This window comes from Myotis yumanensis, unplaced genomic scaffold, assembly GCF_028538775.1.
Source record: "Myotis yumanensis isolate MYYU_CA2020_CCGP unplaced genomic scaffold, mMyoYum1.0.hap1 SCAF_1, whole genome shotgun sequence".
In the NCBI taxonomy this organism is placed as follows: Eukaryota; Metazoa; Chordata; class Mammalia; order Chiroptera; family Vespertilionidae; genus Myotis; species Myotis yumanensis.
The window spans coordinates 100,190,802-100,215,583 of NW_027223752.1; the positions used below are offsets into that span (position 1 = coordinate 100,190,802).

Here is a 24,782-nt window from a genome sequence, read left to right on the forward strand (position 1 = left end):
AATGAATCAGTTGACTAAATACTAGTTTCATCTGGTTTTAGACTTAATGATTCTGTTCTTTTTCAAGAATTGTATCAAGAATTTTTCTTGATAGGAATGATTAAAGAATAAAGTAATGCCAAAATAAATGTTTCAAAGAGATAAGCATTTTCCAGATCTCCTCTTTCAATTGTGGGTAAAGTCTTTGAGGTATTGAGAAAATTATATTACAATCTCTGGTTTTAAAATACTGTATGTACAAAATGTAGAGTCACTGACTTATTATAGTTATTCTTGTACTCCAGAAAGTGTTTACAAGTTGTAAATCTCATACATACCTTAGAAATGTGTTGGGATATTTAAGCTTGAGGTCGTGTTTGAGTTAAGAAGAGCACTTTGTTTTTTCCTAGCTGTTGTTTGTGTCTTTATCCAACCAATTAGCTCTTTCTGGGGGAGAGGGGACTGAGTCTCGGGCTATGGCAAGAATAGATAAGGCTCTGCCATTCACTGCTCCTGGAGATCAGGATAATTCCACTGCTTTTGTCAAGTCAAGTGGATCCACATGATAGCCCACAAGCAAAGAAACCGTTGTAGATAATTGTTCCTGCCTGCTAGTGGCCAAATGAAGACTGTTTTGCATTCAGAGATGCTGAACTTTTGGCTGTGACTTAACTAAGCAAAACAAGTATTTTTTTTCCTACATTTCAAACTCATCAAAGTTAGGCTTATAGAGAATAAGTTCTTTATTTGCTCTACCTCAGACTACTGGTAACTTGACAAATTGGAATTATTCTAAACCTTCACTTTTTAAAATTCATTTAATTACCCTAAATGAATATTACCTAGCCTTTTAGTCAAGGTCAGTCTATCTTCAAATGGATAAGCATCTGCTTATGAAGTTTAAGAAAACACCATTTTGAAATCATAATTACTTTATTCCTTTCTAATAGAGACAGAGGACATGCCACATCCTGAAAGCAGCTACACTTTATTCTGTTATTTGATTGTGGAAGCAGGGCTTTTGGACATCTTGTTCTCCATGACATGATTTTTTTTTAAAGTGTCTAATCCCCTGAAAAGGATATTGTGTTAGAGACAGTCTTCAGGAATGAGTAAATGGGTAGAAGAACTCAGGCACTGTACATTTAAGGGAATAAGCAACTTGTTTGTTTAAAACTACTGTTATTTCACACTGTTCTGCAAGCTTTTTGTGTGTGTCACATTCTATTGCATCATTAGAGTTTGAGCCATTTGCTAGTGCTATTTCCTTATCAAGCCCAAGAAAAGGATTTTTCTTAAGGTAGTCTTTATCAACATTTGATCTACTTTGCACTTCAACTTTTAATTTTTTCCCATTAAATCTACAGCTTTTATTTGAATCAAGGCTGTTATAAGGATATCTTTTCTTCTTATATTGTCAGTTTTCTAAATATCAGTGAAACATTAACATTCTTCAAAAAGTTAAATAACATTGTGATAAAAGGAATATATTGAAGATAAAGAATTATTTTAACTTGATTTCTTAAAGGAAATTTAAAGGTTTACATTGTTTATTGAAAGATATACCTAATTACTAAATATTTGTTATAAGTAGAAACAAACTTCTATCATTTAAATTTCTAAGCCTGTTTCAAGAAGCAATTTGGCTTTAAGGTTTCCTTCAAGTTCTCAGAAACTAACCTTGAAAATAAATCTTTACCTATGTGCCCCAGAAAACTAATATAAGAGAATGTCTAATAATAATAGGCATTGTACCTAAATAACCTTAATAAGCTGTTCTTAACTCTTTACATACATTTTATATGATTTTTCACTGGAATATGATCAGTAGTAATAGCATTTCTTGAAGTAAACTCATAATCCAGGTTGTTTCATTTCCCCCCAGATAATGGATTCATATCTGATTCACTTCTAGAAGATGTGATGAAAGCGTTGGACCTTGTTTCAGATCCTGAATAGTAAGTAAATAGGAAGTATTATTTAACCAACTCAAAAATTCCATTTAATTTAAAATACACAGTTTTGCTTTTTAAAAAAATCTAAACCTGCATATATGAAGCGTAGTACTTTATATAAAGCAAAGATTTAGGAATAAATCAGACTAATCAGTATTATAGTACAAACTTGATATACAAAAAATGAACTTTCCTTCCCACTATTCCTACTACGTACTTATACTGCTGAAAATGTGCTAAAATATAAATGTCATTTTTTAACAAACTAAATATGTCTTTTTCTCACTGAAACCTTTTCCATTTAAAAAAAATTTTGCCCATATCTTTAGTAGCTTCAGTGAAAGTCGTGATAGGTCTGTATAATGTCTATATTGCTAGCCCTTGAACATCTCTATGTGATTAACCAGTTAACTGCCACACGTCCAAAACAGAAATCATCATTGTATCTGTAGACGCTTGTGGCATACAAAGGGTTAAACTAATTGAGCCAAAACCTTGTAAGAGACACAGAATATCACAGAATATAATTTTTCAGTAGTGAAAGTATCAAAGTATTGACTAACATTAATATTATGTCACTGTCTTCAGTCTCACTGTTATATTTGCACATTTGCTGCATCTATCACTTCTTCCATAAATTTGGGATCTTTATTATGCATGAGCACAAAGTGCTTCTTCTTAAGTGGATACATATCTTGATCAAATATGGAAATAAAATAAAGATCACCTATGATGTACACTAACTTTTGTTTTACCTGCACAAGTTGTTTTCCTTCTGAAAAAAATTTTTTGGCAATGAACAAACTTTAGCTTACAAAACATTTAAGGAAAGGATTCAGCAAAAACAGTGTAAAATATATTGATGCACATAGTTTTTAAAACTTGACCATATTTTGTTTTTAAATAAATCAGGTGTGTTTTCTTTGAAAGTATGAAATGCATATGTACATTTACAAACTAATCACATCTGATTTAATATCTGAATCTTACTACTTATAGCTATGATGTTACCCATTCCTAACAGACATAATTGCTGTTTCCAACTTAAAAGAATTGAACTAGTCCAATAAATGAAAAAATAGTAATTAATGTATTTCCTCTAAACTGATTTCCAAATGGAGATCATCTTTTTTTCATTATCTTAATTTGCAAAAGAGAATTGAACTCAGGTATTTTTGGTTACTGATAATTCTTACAACAGGAAGGAGGAAAAAAAGTGATTTTTTTTTCAGTTTTTACATAGATTATTTAATTGTTCTTCTTTCCTTAAAATACATAGCATACCTTGAATTATAAAGTTACTATAATTTAGTCAGATTGTCTTTCTAGAAGTAGCTAAAAGATTAGACTCAGTTATTCACTCTGTATTTTGGTATGGTTTATAATACATGATGGCCCATAAATTAACAGGGCAAATTTAGGATTAATGAATTAGATGAATTATATACAGTGTGACCTTACCTTCATTTGTTTCATGTCATAACCTCCTGCTCTTACTCAGACCCTTTAAAATGTCACATCCTTTGCATGTTTAATAATAAGGCGTATTTAACTTGGCATTTATAGTTTGGGAAATAACATGGAGAATGAAAAATTTCTTTTCAGAAAATTTTCATTTTAAAAACCCTTCCAACTGCAGTCTGCTTTTTTCTCTGCCTTCTTTTTAATCACACATAATACTTTTAACCAGCCGTGGCTACACCTACATGGTAAGAGCTGTGCAAAGCACTATCTAGTTTAGGCTGCTACTGGACAATCAAGTATATACCACTTATAATTCACTATACCTTAGCTCTTTGAGAATTATCTTACCTTTTTAAACTTCAAGTTACATTGCCTAAGAATTTTAAGCTTCCACCTCAATTGGTTCTGGAAAGCTTTAGGTGATGTTTTTGATGCACCATTTCCTTTTGACCCTGTTTCTTTTTCTCCTTGAGCTTAAAATAAACATTTTTAAGTTAAATGCCTCATTTGATTGTTAAATTTAGGCATACCTATGAAGCAAAGAGAATTTGCCTTTGGGGGATTATAAGTCTGTGCTTAGAAGCCTAAATTTTTAAATTACTTTACCTAATAAGGAACTGTATTCCAAAGTCATCGTCATAATTTAAATTCTAAATAGTAACAGAATACTCTGGTTTAAAAATAACCAAGTTTTGGCAAATCAGATGTCATTCCGTGTATTTGTCATTAAAAGGCTAAAAAGAACAGTTCTTAAGATTTTTGGCAGTCAACGTGTTATAGTACCAGTAATTTAATCATGAAAGAAGAAAAATAAGCTTTTTTTCCTTTGTTACCCACTGTTTTTTGTTTTGTTTTTCTCTCTCCCCACAGTATAAATCTCATGAAGAATAAATTAGATCCAGAAGGATTAGGAATCATACTATTGGGTCCATTTCTTCAAGAATTTTTTCCTGATCAGGTAATGTAATTGAAGAAATGTTTTGTCCTATTGGGATGATCATCTGTGATTGTTTTAGCACTTTTATTACTCACTTAAAATGTTCTAACATGTAGATATGAGACTAAAAAAGCAGTATTGTGTAAATACTTTGCTGTTACAGAGAGGATTGAAGGGTATGTATGTGCCAGTATAGTAATACAGAACTTTGAGGTAGAGGACCAGTGGAATATAGTGTATACTCCAATATGTACACATAATGATACTGTTTTTATAAAGAAAGGTCAAAATTCAGAAGTATGGCGAGTAAAAAGAGAAAGATCTTTATCCATTCCCACCCCTGTTTTCCTTCTCTTAGGTAACTAGTGTCAATAGATTGGTATGTATCTTTTTAGAAGTTCCTAAATACTAGAAAGAAGGTAAAGGAGCCTATATAAAGTGAGAGTACTGCTAGTGAACCTAAGTTCCAGGAGACTTTTAGGTGAGTCGAAGAAAAACCTTTGAGTGGAGCTGTGCTGTTTCATGTTGGGACATGTTTTCCATTAGGCTCTGATAGCTTCTCAGTTAATAAGAAACTATGCTACTCTCAATACTCTTTTAGGTTATGTCTGTGTCCTTGGAAAGCCAATTCTACAGCCTACATTTGTCTTTTGTGTTTCTTATTTAAAAAAAATATATTTTATTGATTTTTTACAGAGAGGAAGGGAGAGGGATAGAGAGTTAGAAACATCAATGAGAGAGAAACATCGATCAGCGACCTCCTGCCTCCTGCACACCCCCCGCTGGGGATGTGCCCGCACCCAAGGTACATGTCCTTGACTGGAATCGAACCTGGGACCCTTCAGTCTACAGGCCGATGCTCTATCCACTGAGCCAAACCGCTCAGGGCGTGTTTCTTATTTAAGTGGAGGAGTTACCATAAACCAAATTATTTAGCTAGGTACATTGTGATCATTTCATTAGATATCAGCATAGTTTAAAGTTCATTGTTTCTATTCTACCTCTATTATAAAAGAGATGTGTTGTCAAGTAGAAAAATATCCAAAATTTATATAGAACTCATACAACTCAACACCAAACAAACAAATAATTCAATTAAAAAATGGATAGAGGACCAATAAGACATATAAATGCCAACAGATATATGAAAAGATGCTCAACTTCACCAGCTATTAGGGAAATACAGATCAAAACTACAATGAGATACCACCTCACACCTGTTAGGAATGGCTGTTATCAACAAGACAGAAAATAAGTGTTGGAGACGGTGTGGAGAAAAGGAACCATCATTCACGGCTGGTGAAAATGTAAACTGGTACAGACACTATGGAACAGTATGAAGGTTCCTCAAAAAATTAAGACTAGAGTTAACTATATGACCTAGCAGTCCCTCTTATGGGTATCTCCCCCCAGAAGTTGAAAACATTTATTTGCAAAGATATGTGCACCCCTATGTGCATTGCAGCATCATGATTCATGCTGGTCAAGACACGGAAACAATCAAAGTGTCTTTCGATAGATAATTGGGTAAAGAAGATGTGGTGCATATACAATTGAATACTACTCAGCCATAAGAAAAGATGAAATATGGATGGACCTTGAGAATATCATGCTAAATGAAATAAGTCAGTCAGAAAAAGCTAAGAACCATTTGATTTCACTCATGTGGGATATAAAACTGAAAGTCATAATTACAGACAACAGTATGCTGGTTACCAGAGGGAAGTGGGGTGGTGGGATAGTAAAAGGTTAAGGGTACCAAATATATGGTGGTACCCTATATGATTTGACTTTGGTGGGCATACAATGCAATATACCGATCATGTATCATAGAAATGTACACTTGAAACATATATTATCTTCTTAACCAACTAGAGGCCCAGTGCACAAAAATTTGTGCACTTGGGGGCGGGGGGTAGGGGGTCCCTCAGCCCGGCCTGTGCCCTCTCGCAGTATGGGACCCCTTGGGGGATGACCACTTGCTGGCTTAGGCCTGCTCCCCAGGGGATTGGGCCTAAGCTGGCAATCAGACATACCTCTGGCAGCCTGGAAACCCTCGGGGGATGTCCACTTGCCAGCGGGGAGCAGGCCTAAGCTGCAGTCGGACATCCTTAGCGCTGCAGAGGAGGCAGGAGAGGCTCCCACCACCACCACTGTACTGGCAGCCATCAGTCTGGCTTGTGGCTGAGCAGAGCTCCCCCTGTGGGAGCTCACTGACCACCAGGGGGCAGCTCCTGCATTGAGCGTCTGCCCCCTGGTGTTCAGTGTGTGTCATAGTGATCAGTCATTCCCAGTCGTTCTGCGGTTAGGGTCAGTTTGCATATTACTATTTTATTATATAGGATAGAGGCCTGGTGCATGGTTGGGGGCTGGCTGGTTTGCCCTGAAGGGTATCCCGGATCAGGGTAGGAGTCCCACTGGGGTGCCTGGCCAGCCTGGGTGAGGGCTGAGGGCCGTTTTCAGCCTGCCCAAGCCCATTGGCGAAGGAAGCTCCCAGCCTCTCCTTTCTTTCTTTTTTTTTTTTTTATTCTGGGATTTATTTACCTTCTATAATTGAAACTTTGTTCCCTTCAGTGGAGCTGAGAGCTGATTCCGGCTTGCTCCAGCTCCGTGGCCACAGCTGGCTGAAAGCAGGTATCTGGGGTTTATTTACCTTCTATAATTGCAACTTTGTTGCTTTGAGTGGAGCTCACAGCCAGGCCGCAGCAGGGGGGAAGCTTGGCTTCCTCCATCACTGGAGCAAGCAAGCCTCCTGCTCGCTCCAGCTCTGTGGCTGCCGGCCGCCATCTTGGTTGGGTTAATTTGCATACATTCGCTCTGATTGGCCGGTGGGCGTGGCTTAAGGCATAGCAAAGGTACGGTCAATTTGCATGTTTGTCTTTTATTAGATTAGATGTCTCCCCAATAAATTTAAATTAAAAAAAGAAAAATAACAGTGATAGGATGAAAATGTCAAGATAAAATTATTAAATTTCAAGATATAATTGTTAATTTGAGGTCTCAGATTTAAACTATCTTTAACAGTAGACAATATTATTAACATTTTTTTTTAGAGATCTTTTTTTTTAATTGCTAAAAGTATCACAAAGGGTATTACATATGTGTCCTTTCCCTCCCCCCCCCCCCCCCTCCGCCCTTGACAATCCCCTGGCCTCCCCAGTGTCTTATGTCCATTAGTTATGCTTATATGCATGCATACAAGTCCTTCGGTTGATCTCTTACCCCCCTCCCTCTTGCTCCCCAACCCTCCCTGGCCTTCCTGCTGCAGTTTGACAATCAGTTTGAGGCAGCTCTGCCTCTGTATCTATTATTGTTCAAAAGTTTGTAATGGTCTTTATTATCCATGAATGAGTGAGATCATGTGGTATTTTTCCTTCATTGACTGGCTTATTTCACTTAGCATAATGCTCTCCAGTTCCATCCATGCTGTTGCAAATCTTGGTAATTAAAAAAGAAAAAGGAACCCATATTTTTAAAACTGGTATCTGTTATGATTACTGTGAATAAAGAAAGTGAGGTAAAATTCAAAAAGTAACTAAGGATTTCACAATATAGCTATTAGACTTTTAAACTTTTTTTGTAAATGCTTTATGAAAAAATATTCTTTTTTCTGATATTGTTAGCAAGACTCTTGGATTGTGATGCCATTTGTTCATACTCCAACTGCTAGGGGTTTTTTTTAAAGTTATTTTTTGGACTCTAATACTGTGTTTTAGATATCTTAATAAATGTTTAATAAATTTTAGCATTTTAAACTTTTTTTGAGACAATGATATTATTTTTATTTTAATTTATTTCAAGGCTGCTGTCAGAACATTTTAGAGAAATTACATGATACTGCTTATAATTATTCTAAGAACTTAATAGTTCAAGAAATTAATTTTTTAATTTTAGTATTCCTTGAGGTAATTAAAGAGAATTCTGGACCCCTTCTCTTTTTCCATTTGATTATTCTGTTTGTTCTCTCCAAGTTCATGCCTTACTGCTTGCTTATTTCCTGCTATTATTATTCTCCTCAACAAACTCAGCATCTGAACCTGACTCATCTCATTGCCCCTGTGTAGTTCATGCTCTTTCCTCAACCAAAGCATGTGATTCTGCTCTTGGTTCCCTGTAGAGCAGTGGTTTCTCAAAGTGTGGTGTCCAAGAACTTGTTGAAATGCAAATTCTAAGGTCCTTCCAGACCTAGTGAAGTAGAAGCTTTGGTGGTAGGGCCCAGCAGTGGGTTTGAACATACCCTCCAGAGGATTCTGATGTGATGTGCCAAAGTTTGAGACCCACTGGACCTGTCATTCTTACCTACTCACACCCTGTAAGAGTTCAGACCTCTCAGTGTCACAGAACTTTTCTGATCAGAGCTCAGACTGAAACCCAAAATATGGTCAGTTCCAAGCTCTTTGTCTCGTAAAACCAAAGAATGGATTCACGGACAAAAATGATGGGAAGAAAACAAAGTTTATTGGGGGGTTGGAAACAAAGCTTCGGGTTTGGGGCGGGGTGGCGGTGGGGAGAGTGGGGAGGGATATACGAACTTACTGCTGCAGGAAGGGGACCCAAAATGGTTACCTGCTTAAGCTCTTGGTCTAGGAATATTCATATACTCTGCTAGCTTTTTTTTTTTTTTTTTAAGAGAAGAAAGACTTTATTTTATAAATTAAATTCTTTATTGTTGAAAGTAGTATATATGTCTCCTTTTCCCCCCATTTGCCTCTCCCGGCCCCCAGCACTCATCTTGCTAGCTTTTGATTGATCCCTTCAAGGAATTCTGGCAATATCCAATTATATCAAAGTTCAAGTTCCCACCTGTGGGCGGACCTGATTGAGGACTGCCACTTCAGGTTTTGAGGTGACAACACTGTTCCCTCCCAGTCGGGTTCCACCTAGCTAGTTTTAGGTCCTTTGTTTGCCTCCACATGGTCCCTGCCCTGGCTGTCTACCTAGCTCTGTTTTTCTATCTCAATACCACTGATGTCCTCTTTCTCAATAGTCACAAAATGTAAATAGACTCTATCCTTCATTTTGGCCATTATTCATATACTGCTTTGTACCTAACAGACCACTATAGTGACACTATAGTAAACATTTAATCACCAGGAATATATTAAGTAAAGTTATAAAACTAGTCAGAGGGACAGCCAGGAAAATATTTTAACTTTAGTAATCTTTACAGATGCTTAAAGTAGGTGCTATGGAAGTGCATTCTTTGCTATGAGACAGAGGCGGGGGAAGATACTTGAAATACTCATAAGCATTTCAAGGCAATCCTATCTAATAAAAGAGAAACATGGTAATTAGCCATACATCCACTACCCTTCCCATTGGCTAATCAGGACGATATGCAAATTAACTGCCAGCCAAGATGGCGGCCGGCAGCCATGCACTGAAGCGAACAGGGAGGCTTGCTTGCTCCAGTGACTGCGGACTCCAACGTTCCCTGCCTGACTTGCCGGCCTCCCAGGTGCAACTCTAAGCAACTATATTGCAAATATAGAAGCTAAACAAAACCCCATAAACCTGCATTAGTCAGCCAGGCTTCAGCCAGCTGGATCACAACATTGTATCAAATACAGAAGGTAAACAGCCGAGGCCTCAGAGCTAAAACTGGCCCAGAATAAAAAAAAAAGAAAAAGAAAAAAAGGAGCGGTTGGGAGCTTCAGCCTGAAAACGGCCCTCAGCCCCTCACCCAGACTGGCCAGGCACCCCAGTGGGGACCCCACCCTGATCCAGGACACCCTTCAGGGCAAACCAGCCGGCCCCCACCAGTGCACCAGGCCTCTATTCTATATAGTAAAAGGGTAATATGCCTCCCGGCACCAGGATCAGCGTGACAGGGGGCAGCGCCCAAACCCCCTGATTGCCCTGTGGCTCTGTGTGTGACAGGGGCGGGGCCACAACCTCCCTATTCGCCCTGCTCTGTTCGTGACAGGGGAAGGTGCCCCAACCCCCTGATCAGCCTGCTCTGTGCCTGATGGGGGGGGGGGGCTCCCCAACTCCCTGAACACCCTGCGGCTCTGTGTGTGACAGGGTGCAGCGCCCCAACCACCTGATCGGCCCTGCTCTGTGGGTGATACAGGGCGGCACCCCCCCCCCCCCCCCCCACGGGCCCTGCTCTGTGTGTGACGGGGTAGAGCCATAACCTCCCCATCGGCCCTGCCCTGAGTGTGACAGTGGCGGCGCCCCAACCCCCTGATGGGCCCTGCTCTGTGCGTGACAGGGGGAGCTCCTCAACCCCCTGATGGGCCCTGCTCTGTGTGTGACAGGGGGCGGTGCCCCAACTCCCCTATTGGCCCTACTCTGTGAGTGACAGGGGGCAGCTCCTCAACCCCCTGATCGGCCCCGCTCTGTGTGTGACAGGGGGGAGCTCCTCAAACCCCTGATTGGCCCTGCTCTGTGTGTGACAGAGGGTGGCGCTGCAACTTCCCTATCGACCCTGCCTTGAGTGTGACAGGGGGTGGTGCCCCAACCCCCCAATCGGCTGTACCCTGAGTGTGACTAGGGGTGGCATCGCAACCTCCCAATCTGCCCTGCTCTGTGCATGACAGGGGGCAGCGCCCCAACTCCCCAATCGGCCCTGCTCTGAGCCCGACCAGGGGCTGCACCTAGGGATTGGGCCTGCCCTCTGCCTCCCGGGTGGCAGGTCATTATCTCCTAAGCCAGCAGGTCATTATCTCCTGAGGGGTCCCAGACTGCAAGAGGGCACAGGATGGGCTGAGGGACCCCCTCTTCCTCCGCCCCCCCCCCCCCCCCCCCCCCAGTGAACAAATTTTTGTGCACTGGGCCTCTAGTTTATTTATAATAGAACAGCAGATGCAGCTACCACATATTAAGCATGCACTATGCTCCAGGCACTATGTGCTTTATAAATTAGGTAATATTTTTCCCCATTTTGGCATTGAGGAAATTTAGGATTATAGAACTTAAGAAATTGTTTAAGGTCATACAGCTAGTAAGTGGCTGAAACAAGAGTCTAATGTTGATCACCTGACCCCAGAGACAACATTTTACCACTGTGTCAAACTACCTTTTGATATTTCAGTATTTTATGCCAGTTGTTAATGACTGGAACTAGAGAATATAAATTGTATTCAAAATATTTATATTGTAAATTAAAGTACATTAACTCTGAAAATCAACAGCCAAATTATTTAAGTAACTAATTCCATTGATTCATGTATACAGTTGAAATGATGAAATAAATTGTTGATTTTTCTATTTGTTGTGAAACATTTTGAGTAGGATACAAAAAAGTTATAAGAGAGCTTGGATTTTAGTTGCAAATACAAGAATGAAAAGTTAAAAAATTGAAAATTTAAATTATCTTTCAAAATAACAACTGGAGAGATGATGCAAAGTAGAATATGATTCTTTTCCAAGTTAATTTTGAAAAAATTATTGTTATAAAGGTCCCAAATTATAAACAACTTAACTAATGTGTTCAAGAAAAACTTTGCAGAAACAGCCTTGAACAAGGTCTTGAAAATGAAAGGAGAGAGAAAGGCATTTGAGAATATGCAAAGAGCCAAAAACAAAAGGTCTTTTCATGGGAAAATGAGTAACATATTCACCTAAAATGAGAATTCAGAAAGGTGAGTAGTTGTAGATAAGACAGAAAAGGTAGATTAGGTCTTATATTGTAGGAGTCTTGGTTGCAAATCACAGAACCTCAGCCTGAACTGACTTAAGTGGGAGGGGTGGATATGAATAGGAAGGAGTAGCTCAGAGGATTTGAAGAAGCATAAAAAGCAACAACACTAGGTCTTCTAAGACTGGGCAGTCTCTCCATCTTGTATCCTTTCTCTCTCCGGAGTAGTTGCATTCTCTCAGCGTATTTTTTTTCAGTTGCCAACAGCTCTCTTCCCTTAGTTCCAATTGGAAAATTCCAAGGAGGGATACTCGTCCAGCTAAGTCACATTCCCATCCTTATTTCAATCAGATGTGGCCAGGAAGACAAGGGATAGGCCCAGGACAACAGCCACAGGCCCCGAGGGAAATCATTGGAGCCAGGCACCTTCAGTGGCACCAGACCATTCATCGATGCCTTGAATGCTAGGTTAAAAGAGTTGAAAACTTGATCTTTAGCTAACCAAGAATCAAGTGTTAAGACAGTAGGAATAATATAATTAGTTTTTCTGAAAGTTTAGTATAATGATCCATACAATATCCTTTCTTTATTGGATGTTGTTAAAGTCTCTAACCACTAATTATGTTTTCATTTCTTACGATGCTTGCTATTTTCACCATTTAATAGTTCTCAATACTCAAATGATACTGGGGGGATGGAAACCCCTATTCAATACTGTGGACCAAATTGGAAGTATTGGTACATATATGTTTGTGGTCTGAGTAAAAGTAATATTTCTGTTCTTTCACACTTATTGAGAGGAGCAAATTATATACAACCAGAAAAAAATCAGAGATAACATTTTAGGAAATAATTTTGTGTTTTAGAACCTTGTTCTTTAAAAGGAAGTTAATGTAATACATGCATGGTATTGCAGAAGTAATTTTGTGTTTTAGACCTTGTTCTCTAAAAAAATTACAGTAATACATGCACAAAAATCAACACTTTTCTACTTTCCTGCCTCTTCCCAAGAAGCAACTATCTCAGCTTTTAGATTTCCTGGTAGTTAACTGTATAAATTTAAGTTTCTTGTTTTATCAAATGATTTCCCCATCAAAGGATGAGGATTTCAGAAACTTGCATTTTATTTTCAATTGCTAATTATAAATTGCCTGATATAAAGATATAATTTAAAGTTTTAAAGTACTTTATTTCTAATAGGGCTCCAGTGGTCCAGAGTCTTTTACTGTCTACCACTACAATGGACTGAAGCAGTCAAATTATAATGAAAAGGTATGATAATTCATTCACATAGTGATTTGTCTTCACCTGGGTTGATAAAATAAATATATGAATGTATGACAATGTTTGATTCTCACAAAATTGTTACCTAAGGAGATTATTCCAAGAGTCTCTACTATTACAAGATATTTTAGAACAGGTCATATTTTGATTTAACCAATATAAGGTACTCTGAGATTTTCATTGGAATTTTGGAGTAATAGTTTCACTGTGACAAAATAACTACATCTCTGTGCATGTTGTTATCCTTGACTATGTGGATATTACTAAATCAACATTATAGTTTAGTCCAGTGAAAGTTACTGATCAATTCATGTGAAGAAAGGGGTAATAGATTTTTGATGAGAAAAATATTTTTAAATGATTTAAATTAATAACCATAATAGTTTAGTTAACACTTATGGATCATTTATCTGGAATTGTATTAAGTACTTTGTTTTATCTGAAGTTTCCTTCCACCCTATGAAGTAAGTATGGTCTGTATATTCCCATTTTACAGAAGAGGAAACTGAAGCACAGAGAGGTAAGCTCCTTGCTAAGGTCGAACAGCCAGTTAAATGGCAGAGCTGGGGATGAAACTTAGTCTGCCTCGGAGCCTGCCTTCTTACCCACTATGCTTTGTTGCTTTCCTTTTTGAGTGAATCATTGAAAAAGGCACCAAGGTGACTTATTTCCCATGTACTCACCTGGTTTAATCCAAAAGTTGGTCTCACTGATATACCCTTTTGAATTAAATATTAGCTTTGTCTACATATATCATATATCTGTTATGTTTGCATGGTTTTCAGGTAGCAATCACAATAGATATATATATATAACTAATATTAGAAGGAGTAGAGTGAGGCCTAACACGTTTTTTCATTTAAAACAATCATGCTGGTTTCATAATTATCTAAATTGAGGATGGCTATAGAAAATAGATTGTAATGTACACTAAATACATAATTTTAGTTAGAGCAAATAAAAAACTGAGGCTTATATTCCTAACAAAATATAAATTAGATGTGTTATTAAATTAGGTCTAAAGATCATTTCACGAGATAATAATTTATTGATATATACATAGTAAAATAATATAAATTTGATAATAAGAAGACTTGGATGCTATTTCCTGATGTATTAATGAGTGCTTCATCTAGATTTTGAAATTTTACATAGCCTTGTAATAGGAGGTACTTTAGAATCACTACTCACCCACACAATCCCAGCAAGGTAGGTCAGTCAAATATTATCCATATTTTACAGATGAGGCATCTGAGACAGGGAGATTAAGTGACTCACCCAGGGTCACACAGGAAGTCACTGGCAGAGCAGGGATTGGAACTGAGTTCCTGATTCCCAATCCTGTCCGTGGTCACGCTACCTGTATATAGTAAGTTAATATCATGCTCATGACAAGCATCTGACATACTAACAAAAAGATCAGAAATCAAAGATGAAATATTCTCGTGGCAATAGTGTAGGAATATAAAGCAAAGCATGTATGTCATTAAGTTGCAGAGGTATGATGTTATGAAGTTACTTAGGTGCTAGAAATATGGTGGACTATCTAATAAGATACTATTCAAAATATCTGAGGAAACAAAGGGAGAAAGCTGGCCAAGTGGGAGGGAGTGTGATCCAGCAGCTGGCACAAGCTCTCGGCCACAGAGGTAGGCACAGTGCTTTGCCCAGGCAGCTCTGCTGGAATCAGAATAAAGTTTTTCTCATGCTCACCTGCCAGTTTATATTTGATATGATCATTGCCACTGCATATAAAGTACCCGGTAAGTTTTACATATCAACCTTTCTCTTTGATTTTTTTTTCTATCCTGACATCCTTTTTAACTTTTTAGCATGATTTTTCATGCAGCTAAATAAAATAACTTGAGTTGTATTCTTTGTAGACAACGTTTTAGAAAAGAAAGTTTTACTTGGGGGCGGGGGTGATTAAAAAGCATGAGTTGTAGTTTTAATTGTAAATTTATTTCATCAAAACTAGAAACAAACTAATATATTAACCAAAATTTAAAAAAATGTATTTCACTTTAAAGTATGTCTTTAGAGCTTCCTAAGAAAGGAGTAGATTCATGAAACCAAATTATCTGACCTACTAATATAACATGCCCTATTCCTATATTTAATGTGTCTTCTAAGGAAACTCCTATTTAAGGGTAATGATGTGATTTCTTTTGGTTCCTCAGTCAAATAGCTTATGACTTTTATATTGGAAGAACATAATTGCAATCATGCGTATCAGCCATTGAATATGTAAAAATCAGTATATGTACTTTGAAAGAAGGCACTCTAAATCTATTCCTTTTAAATTATACAATCAATTTCCCTTGGACAAAAAGAAATTAATGACTGAATGGCTTAATATACACAGTGAGCCCTTATAATAAGTCAGGGCTCACATAGATACTTCTAAAAGATTGTTATTATAAATTAATCAGAATAAAATATTTTTTGATACCCACCTTCCAGTTTATATTTGATATGATCATTGCCACTACATATAAAGTACCTGGTTAGTTTTATATGTCAACCTTTCTCTTTGATTTTGTTTCTGTCCTGACATCCTTTTCAATTTTTTCTCCATAATTTTTCATGCAGTACAAAGTACAGTCATGAGAAGTGTTTCAGACATATTTAATACAATAAATAGCAAATTTCATTGGCAGACATCCAAATTGCTTTTAGCTCTGGAAACTTATTGCTTAAATTGAAAAAAGAAAATTAAGTCTGTAGAATATAGAGCTATATTTTTATTGTAGCTTTTTATTTTGTGAGGCAACATGATCATCTAAGAGCCTCAATATTAAAACAGTAGGAACTATATAAATTGTTATATAAATAATTTCTTCCAAGTGATATATGTTATTTGAAAAATGAATTTTCTTTTATCAGAAACAGTGTGCTTCCAGATTTTTAAGTGCTTTTTCTTGTCATAAACTTACAATCTAAAAACCAACTGGTCATCTAGCAGTTAAATCTGTATCTCCATCTTGTTTCCATATTTTCATATTAATCAGTAAATAGATATTCTTGCTCATAATTTCTGTCATAATAAAATTAGATGTAAAGTTTCACATGAAATAATATGCGGTGCCTTATTTGCTAGCCTATGAAAAATTTTGTATCCCTCATAAACATTTGCTGAGAATATTGATTTACCTTAGTGACTTTATTTTGTTCAACAGGTCATGTATGTGGAAGGGACCGCAGTTATTATGGGTTTTGAAGATCCCATGCTACAAACAGATGACACTCCTATTAAACGCTGTCTTCAAACCAAATGGCCATACATCGAATTACTCTGGACCACAGATCGCTCTCCTTCACTAAACTGATTTGCATAAGTATTTAAAAGGAAAATTGTAATAGCAGATGTTGAAAGAGGGTTGTAAGACTGGCAATTGGCTATACACTGGTATCACTGACTAATTGTAAATAACATAAGAACACATTTTCAGTGTTTAAGATATGTTTAAATTATTTATGTTAAAATTTACCCTATTTTAACTCTGTGAAATTTACTAGCAAAATTAAGCTTTAATCAAAGTTCACCACTTTTGCAGTTGGATAATTGGTCATTTATCAAATTACAAATATTTAATACTACAGCATTTGTATATTGAGTATCAAAGTTACTATTTATAAACTTCTATTTTAGGGTTTTATTTCATTCAGGTATATTATATTGTTTAAATGATTCTGGCTTGCAATATATCAGTCTCCATATTTAAATGCAGAGTTAATTTTTATTTCTTTTTAAAAATCTGTTTCCCATTAGAAATACTAATAAATAACAAATTATCAACTTGGATCTTTTGACAATTGGCTTAGCTCTGGCATGTTTATAAAAAGTAGAAACTATAAAGGAACATTACCATTTATTCACAGATATATAGAGAATGTATTTTTTAAAAAGATAGTAAAGAGAATCTGTTTAATAGTCTTAACACTGTTAACTCTTACTGTATTGCCAAATACACTCTTCTAAACTTGTCCCAACAGCCCTGTAAGCCAGGTTTTTTTTTGTAAATTTATAAATATGATAAATGCATGAAAACATCTGTTATTAGTATATTGCATTATTTATTATGATCCTAGTGGATGGCCTAAATAAACACTTTTCTTTAAATGTACCTTTGCATAATTTTTTTACAGTAGTGTCTCAGGATAAGTAAATTCTTTTAAATGTTTCTGCCCAGTAACCCTGAGCGCAGCATAGAACAATTGCCTAATGGAGTCACATACCACCTTGAAAAGGAAACCAAATCTAACGGTTACCTAAGAGCTCTGTAACTCACCCAGCTAGAAGCACCAGAACCTGGGTGGCAGCTGTCTGGACCAGTGGACAAAAATACAGAAGCCTCATCTTGTTTATTTTAGAGAGAGAATTTACTTTATTCTGATAGGTCTGTTGCCTAGCAATTTGAAAATTGAATAGCCAGAGATACTTTCTTTCCATTACTTTCAAGGTAGACAGTTGTTTAGTACCTTAGCAACTTCAAGACTGAACTTCCTTCAGCAGTATAGTTGAATATGTGTTTCCTCTGTTTGGATATTATTTTATTTTTATAGACATTGGAAATTATAAGTAGATTTTATCATAGGAAATAGTGGCACAAGATTTTATGTATAACTTTTGGTAAAATTATGTTCAGGAGTGTGATACTAGCTACTAGACTTATAGCTGTAAAATATTCAGTTTTTTTGTGAATTTAACTACTTTTGAATTTATATGAAATATATTGTTCTAGAATTAATTCTCAAACTCTGTTCCTAAATCCATAAGGATTACGGAAAAGCATAGATTTTCTTATAGACATTGAACCTAAAAAATAGTATTATTTTCTTACTGTTACTACAATAACAAACCATCCCAAAAGTTCATGGCATAAAACAATCATTTTATAAGTTATGTGGCTCAGGAGTTTGAACAGAGCACAGTGAGTATGGCTTGTCAGTTTCTAATCTGGAGGTTCAACTGGAGACTCTGGAATTATCTTTACTCACATGAGTGGCATGACTGGAACCTTAGCTTGATCCAATCTACACCAAACAACTTTGGATATGTCTTATTTTGATATGTGTGTGGGACATTTACCAAGATAGACTGACTGTATACTGGACCATAAAGCAGTTTAGAAAATCCCAAAAGATATATATTAAGCAGGATACTTCTGAATAATCCAAGAATCAAAGAAATATTGAAATGGAAGTTAGAACATACTTTTCACAATAAATGAAAATAGGACATAGCAAAAATTATGGGATGTAACTAAAGCAATGCTTAGAGGGAAATGTATGGCTTTAAATACAGGGTGTCCTCCCCAAAATATATCTTTAACAGCTTATAGTTCAATTAATGTTTCTTTTCAGATTTAACACATTGAAATGAATAATTATTCAAAGTGTGTATACATTTTTTGAGACACCCTGTATATATATATTAGAAAAGAAGTAAGTTTGGAAATTGGAAACTTAAGCTTTCACCTCAAGAAATCCAAAGTAAATTTTAAAAAAGTAAATAAGACAAAAAGGAAGGTATTCACAAGCAAAAGAATGAATTTGGAATCCTACTTCACACCATATGCAAAAATTAATATAAAATGACAAGAAATACAATTATATGAGCTAAAACTATAAAATTCCTAGAAGAAACACAGAAGTAAACCTTCATGACTATGGGTTAGGTAATGGTTTCTTAGAAATTCCAAAAACACAGACAAGAACAAAGATAAAGTAGACTTCAAAAGTAAAACTTCAGTGTGTCAAAGGACATCATCAAGAAAGGAAGATGAAGGGGAGAAACCAAGATGGCAGCATAGGTAAACACGGGAGTTTGCTGCCTCGAACAACCACTTCAAAAATACAACTAAAAGACGGAACGGACATCATCCAGAACCACAGGAAAGCTGGCTGAGTGGATGTTCTGCAACTAGCAGGAAAGAGAAAAGCATACCGAGGCTCAGAGGAGGCGCAGTGCTGAAGTAAAATACTAAGGTTTGGAGTGCATGTGGAGCGGGCTGGAGGCTGAGGGCGCGGTTGTTTTCAATCGGGAGGGAGTCTCAGGCTCTGAGCTCCAGTTCCGGGCGCGTCTCTAAGGACCCAGATTCATACGGGAGAAGCGGGACTGTCTGGCATCGCTCAGAACCCTAGGGCAGCTTTCTCTCCGTGGGGCTTGCAGCGACTACTGGGACACTGAGAAGCAGAGCCTCTGGGGCAAGACTGAGAGCAGCCATAATTGCTAACCCTGCCCTGTTGATCCCGTGGGACCCGCCCCACCCAAGCCCTGCAGGGAGGCTTTTGCTGGATAGCCTCAGGCAAAGGCTAGATTAGCACCTCCCTAGAGATCCAGGAGCCAGGAAGCCCAGAGGTCAGAGTGGGACCATCCAGCTTTAAGCTCCGTGGAACCATAAAAGACACACTCAGGAGGCAGACTCAGTGAGCACCAAAGCCCCATCGAAGCAAGTCTAGCCCCAGAGGGGTGTCTCCAGCACAGAAGTTCTCCCACCGCAGACACAGCTGATTCTCACAGCCAATTGACCTGGAGGTCAATTCCTCACAGTGATAACTACAACAATCAAGGCTTAACCACAACAAGACTGTGCACAAAGCCCACAAGGGGGTGCACCAAGAGTGTCTACCTTAGGTAATTGGGACACTTAGCACAGAAAGGCACTCTATCGACACAGCGAAGCATAAAAAAATGCCGAGACAAAGAAACAGGACACAAACGACAGAATTGGAGGAAAGCAAACTGTTGGATATAGAGTTCAAAACCACACTTTTAAGGTCTTTAAAGAACTGTTTAGAAGCCCTCGAAAAGACTGGTAAGACCGCCGATAAATGTAGTGAGATCCTCAAGAAATCTAATGAGACCCTCAATGTTGTGATAAAGGACCAACTAGAAATTAAGCATACACTGACTGAAATAAAGAATATTATACAGACTCCCAACAGCAGACCAGAGGGTCGCAAGGATCAAGTCAAAGATTTGAAATACGAAGAAGCAAAAAAACACCCAACCGGAAAAGCAAAATGAAAAAAGAATCCGAAAATATGAAGATAGTGTAAGGAGCCTCTGGGACAGCTTCAAGCGTACCAACATCAGAATTATAGGGGTGCCAGAAGATGAGAGAGAGCAAGATATTGAAGACCTATTTGAAGAAATAATGACAGAAAACTTCCCCTACCTGGTGAAAGGAATAGACTTCCAAGTCCAGGAAGCGAAGAGAACCCCAAACAAAAGGAATCCAAAGAGGACCACACCAAGACACATCATAATTAAAATGCCAAGAGCAAAAGACAAAGAGAGAATCCTAAAAGCAGCAAGAGAAAGAAAATCAGTTACCAAAAGGGAGTACCCATACGACTGTCAGCTGATTTCTCAACAGAAACTTTGAAGGCCAGAAGGGAATGGCAAGAAATATTCAAAGTGATGAATACCAAGAACCTACAACCAAGACTACTTTATCCAGCAAAGCTATCATTCAGAAGTGAAGGCCAGATAAAGAGCTTCACAGATAAGAAAAAGCTAAAGGAGTTCATCACCACCAAACCAGTATTATATGAAATGCTGAAAGGTATCCTGTAAGAAGAGGAAGAAGAAGAAAAAGGTAAAGATACAAATTATGAACAACAAATACACATCTATCAACAAGTGAATCTAAAAATCAAGTGAATAAATAATCTGATGAACTGATGATTGTAATAGAATCAGGGACATAGAAAGGGAACGGACTGACTATTCTTGGCGGGGGGGGAGAAAGGGGTGTGGGGGTGAGTGAAGAGATTAGACAACAATCGTGCACCTATGGATGAGGACAGTGGGTGGGGAGTGAGGGCAGAGGGTGGGGTTGGAACTGGGTGGAGGGGAGTTATGGTGGGAAAAAAGAGTAACTAATGTAATAATCTGAACAATAAAGATTTAATTAAAAATAAATAAATAAATAAATAAATAAATAAAAAAGAAAGGAAGATGACAACCTATAAAATGGGAGAAAATATTTGAAAAGTATGTATCTCATAAGAATATGCATCTAGGATGTATAAGGAACTCAACTCATATAAAAACAAATATTTTTAAGCGGGCAAATGATTTGAAGAGATGTATCTCCCAAGATGACATACAGATGGCCAATAAACACAAGAAAAGATGTTGAACATTAGTGAAATGCAAATCAAAACCATTTCACACCCAATAAGATGTTCAAAATAAGAAAGACAATAACAATTGTTGACAAAGATGTTGAGAAATTTGGACCCTCACCTTGTTGGGGGGTTGTAAAATGAAGTCTCTAGAAAAGCAGTTGTGCAGTTCTGAAAAAAGTTCAATAGAGAGTTAGCATATGATCCAGCAATTCCAATCCTTGGTATATACCCAACATGAAAGATGAAAACATATATTCACACAAAATTTTTATGTGAATATTCATAGTAGTGTTATTCATACTAGCCAAAAATAGAAACAACTTCAATGTCCATCAACTGATGGATTGATAAATGAATATAGTATATACAGAGAATAAAATGTTATTTGACAAGGAAAATGAATGAGTTATTGATACATACTTCAATATGGATGAATCTTGAAAACATACTAAGTTAAAGAAGCCTATCATAAAATAAAACTAATTATATGATTTCATTTACGTTGACTATCCAGAAATGGCAAACCATAGAGTCGGGATTAGCTGTCACCATTGCCTAGGGTGGAGGTGAAGTGGAGAAACAAGATTGGGGAACAACTGCTAATGTGTATTGAGTTTCCTTTTGGGGTGATAAAAATGTTTTAGAGTAGATAGTGGTGGTGATTACACAATTCTGAATATACAAAAAAACTGTGAGGGAAAAAAAGACAAAAGGAGAAGTCAATGAAGTAGAAAGCAGATACATAACAGGGAAAAAAGTAAGCAAGGCCAATAGTTCTCCAAAAAACCCCTAATAAAATTAATAACAATATATTGAAAATATTGAAATAACACATGGTAAGAATTCTATACCTGTCAAAAAAGACTCACATACAAGCAAAAGCTAAGGGAGTGCATCACCAATAGACCTGCCATATAAGGAATGAATACTAAAGGGAGTTCTTTAAGTGGAAGTTAGAGGATGCTAATTATCTTCAAAAACATAAGAAGGTGGAAAAAAAAATACTGTAATGATAAATATATATCAAAGTTAGATTCTGTAATATGGTTATTATACTGCATAATTAAACACTAAAGTTTTAAATACAAACAGTAAAAATCATAACTATAATCATCTGTTATTGGACACACAATATAAGAAATATGCAAGCTGTAACATCGAAAACCTAAAATATAAAGAAGAGGATAAGTAAAAGTTTAAAGTTTAGGAATGCTATCAAAGTTATCAATTCAAAATAGGGTGTTATATTTTAAGATATTTTATATAAGCCTCATGATAACCACAAGAGAAAAAATCTGTGGTAATTATACCAAAGAATGTGATACAGAAGTCAAAGCATACTGATATAAAAAAAACATCAAAACACAAAAAGTAACAGCAGGATAAGAAACAAAACAAACTACAAAACAACTAGAAAACAATTTTTACAATTGCAAAAGTAAGTCCTTATCCAACAATAATTACTTTCCATATAAATGGATAAAATTCTCCAATCAAAAGACATAGAATGGCTGAATGGATTAGAAGACAATATTCAATAACATGTAGCCATAAAGGACTGACTTTAGCCTTGAAAACATACATAGACTGAGAGTAAAAGGATAGAAAATTATTTCTAGGACACTGGTCAAGATGCCAGAGTAGGTAAACTCTGCAGGCCTCCTCCCACAACTACATCAAAATTACAACTAAATTATAAAACAACCATCACTGAGAAACAACGGAAGACTAGCTGAACAAAATACACCTTAAAGCAAAGGCTGTAGCCCAGCCGGTGTGGCTCCGTGGTTGAGCCTTGACCCATGAACTAGAGCAGTGGTTCTCAACCTTCTGGCCCTTTAAATACAGTTCCTCATGTTGTGGCCCAACCATAAAATTATTTCGTTGCTACTTCATAACTGTAATGTTGCTACTGTTATGAATAGTAATGTAAATATCTGATATGCAGGATGGTCTTAGGCAACCCCTGTGAAAGGGTCGTTCGACCGCCAAAGGGGTCGTGACCCACAGGTTGAGAACCGCTGAACTAGAAGGTCATAATTCAATTCCGTTGGGGCACATGCCTAGGTTTTGGGCTCGATCCCAGTGGGGGGAGTGCAGGAGGCAGCTGATTGATGAATCTCATCATTAATGTTTCTCCCTTTCTCCTTTCCTCTCTCTGGAATCAATTAAAAAAACATTAAAAATTAAATAAAGGCTGTAACAAGAGAAAAGAAGGTCAGCTTATTATTATAAAGGGATCCGACAACAGAATATAACTCACAAGTATCTATACCCCAGTATAGCAGCACCTAAATATATAATGCAAATATTGATGGATATAAGGGGATCGGCAATAATACAGTAATAGTAGGGGAATTTAACACTCCATTGACATCAATGGATAGATCTTCCAGACAGAAAATCAACAAAGAACTAGTGGACTTGAATGACACATTAGCCAACATGGACCAGTCAAAAATACTACCTCCCTAAAGGATTTGGTACACAAACCTACTGGGGATGGACAGAAAAATATAACTACATTTAAGATATTCAAGCTCCCAAACAATCCAACATTTTATGGAATGGGCTATGGTTTTTAGCAGGTTCCCGAAGTGGGTTTTTGTAATGTCACTTACAATGTTAATCACTGCAATTAAATTTTGAGCTTTCACAGGCAGCAACAGATCTTATTCACATATGTAGTTCTAATAACAGTTTATAGATTAAATTTGGACTTGATAGTGGAGTGTTGAATTGTTATTCAATAAAATATCCATTTGTAATCCATTATAATCTTCACCTGTAAGGGAAGTTTCATAAACTGATTTTTCTTTTAAACTGCTGGGGTTACAAGTTTCCCCCAGTTGTCCTCAGTAAATGTAATACCTAGTCCAAACATGATAAGAGATGAGTATGGAATAAAAGAACCTATTAAGATTCAACGGACTAGAGTTCCCATACTCCCCTCCCCCCAAAAAAAATTTTAAAAATGAGGATATTGGGTGACCCAAATGAAACTTGACTGATGAAATTTGAAGCAGGGTCGGTTACAAAATTACCTAATTTTGTAGGCAAATGGGATAGGCAATGGGATAGAAAAGACTACTTTAGGTAGAAAGCATTCTCTCTCCTAACACAGAGCCAAACTGTGAGGGGCCAGCTTTGGTTTGGCTGCAGAGGAGTGTCCTCGGTTTTCAGCAGGAGCAGTGGGACTGGGGTAGATTCCTGTACTGAGGAGTTCAGGCCTGGTACTTAGATATCTAGGAGGAAGCTGTGGAAAGTGTCTTGAGTTTTGGCAGAAAGTGAGGTAAGAGAAGGCCAAATGCAAACAACCTGGTTCAATTCTTTTTTAAAGGTATCATAACCAGGATGTGAGAAATTAGGAGCCAGAACCAGGCATTCCCAAAGGGGTGGAATCCAAGATGGTGAAACTCAAACAGCAGACAGGAGGGGC

At 37.1% G+C, this 24,782-nt stretch overlaps 1 protein-coding gene across 4 annotated transcripts in view; it reads left to right on the forward strand.

The window, feature by feature from the left end:
- Positions 1-17,328, forward strand: part of MINDY3 (MINDY lysine 48 deubiquitinase 3) — a 122,071-nt gene extending 104,743 nt beyond the window's left edge. For 3 of the 4 annotated variants that reach the window (XM_070428503.1, XM_070428518.1, XM_070428524.1), the window contains 4 exons: positions 1,865-1,937; positions 4,269-4,356; positions 13,118-13,189; positions 16,381-17,328. In XM_070428503.1, coding sequence (XP_070284604.1) covers positions 1,865-1,937; positions 4,269-4,356; positions 13,118-13,189; positions 16,381-16,530 — 383 coding nt within the window. In that variant the 3' untranslated portion in view covers positions 16,531-17,328. The remainder of the gene's footprint in view (positions 1-1,864; positions 1,938-4,268; positions 4,357-13,117; positions 13,190-16,380) is intronic. The other variant, XM_070428510.1, reaches the window with a different exon arrangement.
- The last annotated feature ends 7,454 nt before the right edge of the window (positions 17,329-24,782 follow it).